Source organism: Palaemon carinicauda, chromosome 3 (assembly GCF_036898095.1).
Source record: "Palaemon carinicauda isolate YSFRI2023 chromosome 3, ASM3689809v2, whole genome shotgun sequence".
Classification (NCBI taxonomy): domain Eukaryota; kingdom Metazoa; phylum Arthropoda; class Malacostraca; order Decapoda; family Palaemonidae; genus Palaemon; species Palaemon carinicauda.
Window position 1 is genome coordinate 41,712,048 of NC_090727.1, and position 7,500 is coordinate 41,719,547.

At 35.3% G+C, this 7,500-nt stretch overlaps 1 protein-coding gene across 1 annotated transcript in view; it reads left to right on the top strand.

The window, feature by feature from the left end:
- LOC137631562 (protein PFC0760c-like) overlaps positions 1-7,500 on the top strand; it is a 37,478-nt gene that overhangs the window by 19,512 nt on the left and 10,466 nt on the right. Inside the window, exon 2 of the mRNA XM_068363379.1 lies at positions 570-715. Within this exon, the coding sequence (XP_068219480.1) occupies positions 570-715 (146 nt within the window). The remainder of the gene's footprint in view (positions 1-569; positions 716-7,500) is intronic.

Below are 7,500 nucleotides of genomic sequence, written 5' to 3' on the forward strand. Positions count from 1 at the left end.
CACCGGGCTATAAAGCCCACATTCATAAATTTTATCCAATCCAGTCAACGAAATTCTGAGTGACCTGATCTCTTCCACCACACTGGGATAAATCGTCGAGTGAAATTATATAAGAAGAAAATTCCTTATTCTCTTATTGCTTCTATTGTGTGTTTACTTACGTCTTCCTCTGTCTACGGGTAGAGTTCTCTTGTTTGAGGGCACACTCGAGCACTCTATTCTATCTTATTTCTCTACTTCTTGTTTTTATAAGTTGATATAGTTTTGTATATGAAAGATTTAATCTAATGCTGTGACTGTTCTTGAAATATTTTACTGTCATTATTCATAACATCTCTTGTAATTTATCTATTTCCTTGTATCCTTTCCTCACTTGGGTATTTTCCATGTTGGGACCCTTTGGCTTAAAGCATCCGGCTTTTCCAACTAGGTTGTAGTTCATTTTCTAATAATGATAATAATAAATCTTGAAGCCTTAAAGGTCAACCATTACCAGGGGAGTGAAGGGGTAGGCTACTTAGTATGTCGTGAAATTTCATAGAATCCTAAAATATAATCCTCTCTCAAAGCCGCGTTTCACCCAAGTTATGACTATTGGGGGAACCATGCAGTGGTTTGCGATGATTTGACAGGAAGTTCTATTCCCCACCCAATTCCTCATCAACGAGACTCTAACAATTTCTCTAAAACAATTCCTGTATGGAATTTCATCTGGGTAAGAATTAGTTGCAACAGGACGGAGAGAATGTGAAAGAAAATAATAGTTTAGAGGCCAGTCTTGAATGATAGAAGCAAGGGACAGTAACATTGTCTTATCAAGCAGGACAATTCCCTAGAGACACCATATATATGCATATGATCAGTGCCCAAGCCCCCTCTCCACCCAAGCTAGGACCAGGGAGGGCAAGGCAATGGTTGCTGATGACTCGGCAAGTAGACCTATAGGCTCCCCCAAACACGCCATCCTTAGCTCACAAGGATGGTAAGGTTGCAATGACGAGAAGAACTAGCGAGTTTGAACAGGATTCGAACCCCCGTCTGGTGATCACCAGGCAGGTACGTTTCCAATTAGCCACCACAGGATGAACACTAGTGATATTATGATAGACAAAAAGTGTAATAATTTGGATATCTTAAATTTAGAAAGAGAATATCTTGATCTTTTTTGATAAAATGTTAGGTAACTTATTATACCTACCGCCTATTACTCGTCATGTAATGTCTGAATGTTCAGACTCTGTTCCGGTAATATTTAAGAAATATTTGACCTTTTCGCGAGATTTTCAAATTGGCATACTATCTTTAGTTGGTGATCTAATTCTCCAATGCTTGATATATCAGGCAGCACTGCCAAAATGGTCCCTTACCAACTTTCACAATATTAACTTCATCTTTTTTATATGGCACACTCCTGTTCTTTATGGAACTTGTCGACAATGTATCAGATATTGTCTCTCCCTGAGGCGAGTATTGTGTTCGTTTTCACTCGCTCTTCTCTTATTTGCTCTTGGGTAATATTTATTTTAGACCTCCAATTAACAACCTCTGTACTGCTAGTGTTTCTGTGTAGAGGAGGATCATATTCTCAAGGAGGTGCCTATATCTAAAGCAACATTTGCATCTTATTCAATCATTTTGCTATTGCAAAATCATTGAATTCTTGGTCGGTTCTAACTTTTCTCTTGTCCTCTAGGGGTTGTTGTGGCCTGATTGGTAACGTCTCTGTCTGGTGTTTGCCAGGCAGGGGTTCGAGTCCCGCTCAGACTCGCTAGTGCCATTAGTGTCTGCAACCTTACCATCCTTGTGAGCTAAGGTTGGGGCGTTTGGGGGAGCATATAGATCTATCTGCTGAGCCATTAGCAGCCACTGCCTGGCCCTCCCTGGTCCTAGCTTGTGTGGAGGGGAGGCTTGGGTACTGGTCATATAATATATGGTTAGTCTCTAGGGCATTTTCCTGTTTGCTAGGGCAATGTCATTGTCCCTTGCCTCTGCCATTCATGAGCGACCTTTAAAACCTTTAAACATATTTCCTTGTGAAATGAGGCCTTTTCTTTAAATTTTCCTTTACATATATGAAAGATTCTGCAGATAAAAAATAATGTATTTTCAACCATCAAATGTCCATATGTTAGTTCTCTTTCTTTAGCTAAGAAGGCCTCTTCGACAGCTTCGGTATTATTCTTTCTCAAGGTTCAAGTGTATGAATAGATAAGCATACATTCAAAGGTTTAAAAGCCGCTCATGAGTGACAGAGGCAAGGAATAGTAACATTGCCCCATCAAGCAGGGCAGTACACTAGAGACTAACCATATTACATATGATCAGCGCCCAAGCCTCTTCTCCATCCAAGCTAAGACCAAGGAGGGCCAGGCAATGGCTGCTGATGACTCAGCAGATAGACCTAGAGGCTCCCTCAAAACCCCCAACCTTAGCTCTCAAGGATAGTGAGGTTGCAACGACCAAAGAAACTATCGAGTTTGAGCGGGACTCGAACCACGGTCTTGTGTTCACCAGTCAGGGACGTTACCACATCGGCCACCACAACCGTCTTTCACCAATAATAATAATGATAATAATAATAATAGTAATAATAATGATGGTGATGATGATTAAATATGTTGTCAATTATAACTTGACGTCCACGGAACGTGAACCCAACCCAGAAGTGAGAGCGGAGAATCTGTACCATCGCCAAGTTATTATTATTATTATTATTATTATTATTATTATTATCATTATTGTTGTTGTTAGCTAAACTACATCCCTAGTTGGAAAAGCAGGATGCTATAAACCCAGAGGCTTCAATAGGGAAAAATAGCCGAGTGAGGAAAGAAAATAAGGGAATAAATAAACTACAAGCAAGGAAGAATTAGCATAAAATATCTTAAGAACTGTTAAAAAAAATAGAGCAAATCTTTCATATATAATATAAATACAAAACTAAAAAAAGAGGAAGAGAAATAAGATAGAATAGTGTGCCCGAGTGAAAACATAACGCTAAATATTGTTACGTATTACTTATTACTTGTTGGTAACTACATGCACCATTACGTTTCACCCTTCCATAATCTACTTATCTATCAGCCCTTCTAAATCCCTCATTCTGTTCAATCCAATTCGTGTAGCTTTCCCTTGACCATTTCTCTTACCAACACCTTCCCCCTCCACAAAATTCCCTTACTGCAATCACGGGCATGTATATTATTCTCAGCAACAAAATCAACAAGTTATATAAATCATATTTATACTAAATTTTGCACATTTAGGCGTGTTTTTCATATTCAAATAAGCCAAAAATTTTAATACATTCATGTCTAGATTCTATCATCGACCTTAGGATCAGAGCCCAAAAGCGGAACCACTCGAAGACAATGGCGTCTGACCGGCCGGGAATCGAACCCTGGTCCATGAAACTTGTATCACAGTGATGATACTAATTACCTATGAAGAATTAAAAAATGTATCGTCACTGTGATACAAGTTTCTGGACCAGGGTTCTATTACCGGCCGGTCAGAAGCTATTGTCTTTGAGAGGTTCCATCTTGAGGCTCTGATCCCGAGGTCGATAAGAGAATCCAGATATTAATGTATTAGAATATATGGCTTATTTGAATAAATCATATTAATTCAAAAATCGCTTTAGGATATCTGAACTTTCTTCACTGGTTACCAGACTTTTAATAAATGATGTTATAATCTTTCCATTGTATGTGCCAAAAGAATGATGGTTTCTGCAAAGCATGGCTCTCTCTCTCTCTCTCTCTCTCTCTCTCTCTCTCTCTCTCTCTCTCTCTCTCTTCTCTCTCTCTCTCTCTCTTCTCTCTCTCTCTCTCTCTTATTGTTGACACACATTCTATCGTTGACACCGTGCAATCCGCTTCTCTCATGGTAAATACATACTCTGTCACTCTTCATCTTTCTGCGACATGATATATTATTTGTAATATTTATGATATCTATTATATTTGTATTAATCGCCTTTGCACTCTCGATCACAAAAGTTGCTATTCCCTCTATTTACAATTACTTGTACTTTTTCTTTTTCGTTGGAATTATCGATTCTCTCTTTCTACTCAAAAACATCATGTTTACCTGTTTTCTCTTCGCAGTCAAAATTGTGTTCTCTCTCTCTCTCTCTCTCTCTCTCTCTCTCTCTCTCTCTCTCTCTCTCTCTCTCTCTCTCTCTCTCTCTCTCTCTCCAATATTTTCAGATTTATCAGAGCATTGATTAATGTTCAGGTTTCCATAAATAATTTTATCAGAACCTTACAAATGAATTTAAAATATTTTTTCCTTTATCAAATTGAAAATCAGTTCCTTACTCAATAGTATTTTTCGTAGCCTCCTCTTGCCAAATGTCTTTCTAATCTTCAATTAGATCATAAAATGACAAGTACATAATCCTGAATAAGTTCCTTTTATAATGTTATTAATTACTTTTATTATCATTTGATTAGATTGGATAGCACCACCAGTCTTTAAGTCCACTATTAAATCATGAATAAGCTTGAAATGAAAATCTATTTGACATTTGAATTATCATGGAATCACTAAATAAATGAAAATTCCATAATTCATGAATTCATGCAATCCTCATTGTTAATGTTTAGCTGCATTTACAGTTAATTATAAACGAGACTATAAATGGACATCGCTTTTGTTAAAAAGCTTCATAGAATATTCATAAATGTTCATGGTACAAAAGAATCAGATACCTTTTGTGATATTTGCAAGGGATTATCCTGGCCTCGTGACAGTTTATTTCAAACTGGTTTAGGGCAGAGGATATATATATATATATATATATATACATATATATATATATATATATATATATATATATATATATATATATATATATATATATATATATATATATATATATATATATATATATATGTATGTATGTATATATATATATATATCTCTGTGTGTGAATATTATCACTAACCATTCAATGGCACTTAATACCAAATTCTACCTTTGGAATATATATATCCACTGGAAATCATTGATGATAATAGCTTGTGGCTGGGCATAGATTCGAACCTCTGCCACTCATCCGAAGGCTTACCTACGAAGACTCTACCAACTGAGCTATCAAGAGAAATATAAGTACATATTATTGTCGAACTCCGAAATTTGTTCTTAGACTTGAAATAAACCCATCTCCACTATGATAGCTGAATTATGAGTTTGCAACATATCCTAGGAATAAATAAAAGGAGAAACATCCTTAAACAAAACAATAGTTATAGACGATATCTTGAAAGAATCAAGAATTTCTGAAAATATCAAAACAAGAGGAAAGATATCCTTAAGACGGTGAAAAAGACTTGAAATTATCCTAGAAAAAATCAGCAGAACGAAAAGTTTCCTGAAGGAAAGCAATAGTGATAGAGAATATCTTGAAAGAATCAAGAAAGTCTGAAAATATCAAAAGAATCAATAAAGTCTGAAAATATCAAAAGAATCAATAAAGTCTGAAAATATCAAAAGAATCAAGAAAGTCTGAAAATATCAAAAGAATCAAGAAAGTCTGAAAATATCCAAAGAATCAAGAAAATCTGAACATATCAAAACAAGATGGAGGATATCCCTGAAGACGGTGAAAAAGACTTAAGAATATCCTTGGAAAAAATAAATCAATAGAATTAGAAACAAACCGAAATAAAGCAATAGGGATAGGAAATATCTTAAGAGAATCAAGAAAGTCTGAGAATATTTTAGTGTTAGATAAAACGAGAAGAAAGGTATCCCTGAAAGATGGTGAGAAAGACTGAAAAAATATCTCGGAAAAAATCAATAGAAGGAGAAGTATCCTGAAGGAAAGCAATAGTTATAGACAATATCTTGAAAGAAGCAAGAAAGACTGAAAATATCGTATTGGTAGATAAAACAAGAAGAAAGATATCCCTGAAGATTGTGAGAAAGACTTAAAAATATCCTAGAAATAATAAATAAAAGAAGAAATAGTTAGAAATAAGTCAATAGAAGGATAAACACCCTAAAAGAAAACAATAGTGATAGACGATATTGTAATTATTATTATTATTATTATTATTATTATTAGAAGCTAAGCTACAACCCTAGTTTCAAAAGCAGGATACTATAAGCTCAGGGGCCCCAACAGGGAAAATAGTCCAGCGAGGAAAGGAAACAAGAAAAAATAAAATAATAACACAAACAACACTAAAATAAATATCACCTATATAAACTAAAACTTTAACAAAACAAGAGGAAGAGAAATTAGATAGAATAATGTGCCCGAGTGTACCCTCAAGCAAGAGAACTCTAACTCAAGACAGTGGAAGACCATGGTACAGAGGCTAGGTGAAAAAGCAAGAGAGATGATAAATACCTTTAGAAAAGACAAAACAATAGTTGAAACCTTCACCACCCCCACCAGTGGAGCCACCGTCGCTGACGAGGTACATTAGCCGGACAAAAGATCCTGATTTATTAAGGTTTTATGCAAAGTGGGCCACGGCCCCTTTTAAACCTTGCTGCGGAAATTTATGGTTATGGCTCAGGGTCATATGCTCCCTAGTGCCGGGGAATTTACAGGCCATAAATCTTAATTTGACCTCTGGCAGAGAATCTACGCTATTTGAAGGATATAGTCCATGTAAATAGGAGCATAGTTTCATAAATCTTTGAGTCTGTGAGTTTTTTCGTTTTGTTTACTGTTTTAACATTTAATAAATTTTTCTCCATAAACAGATTACGTATATTATAAAATTTGGATATATTATAACACTGAATATACCGAAACTATTGTACAAATAAATATTAGTTATAACTTTCATGCCATGTTTTTCTTTTCTTAATCAGTTTGTGTATCTTAATAATCATCATCATCTACTACGCCTATTGACGCAAAGGGACTCGTTAGATTTCGCCAGTCGTCTCTGTCTTTAGCTTTTAGTTCAATACTTCTTCCTTCATCATCTCTTACTTCGTGTTTCAGAGACCTCAGCCATGTTGGCATGGGTCTTCCAACTCTTCTAGTTCCTTGTGGAGCCCAGCTGAACATTTGGTGAACTAATTTCTCTTGGGGAATGCGAAGAGCCCAAACAATCTCCATCTACCCCTCATCAATATCTCATCCACATATAGCAATATCAGATGTTATTTTGAAATAATTGAAATAGATATTTAATCTAGCCATAAAAGTATAAAAATATATTCATATTCTATGATTAAAATAGAACATTCAAACAAAACACAAATATACGTTAAAACCTTAACCAATGCAATTCCCTGTTAGAAATACAAAGAACTGTTCAAAAGATCATATTCACTAATGAATAATAGAGGAGAATATCGTTTTTCCTTTTGAAGAACCTTCCAAATGAACAAGCGTGTGTACTAAAAAAAAAAAAAAAAAAAAAAAGCAACACAAACACAGGGTCACATTTTTCTCATTTGGGGGAATATGAACATCAGTGGCATCAGACATCAAAGATCTAATATCAAGATTTGTTTACAAGGAAGAAA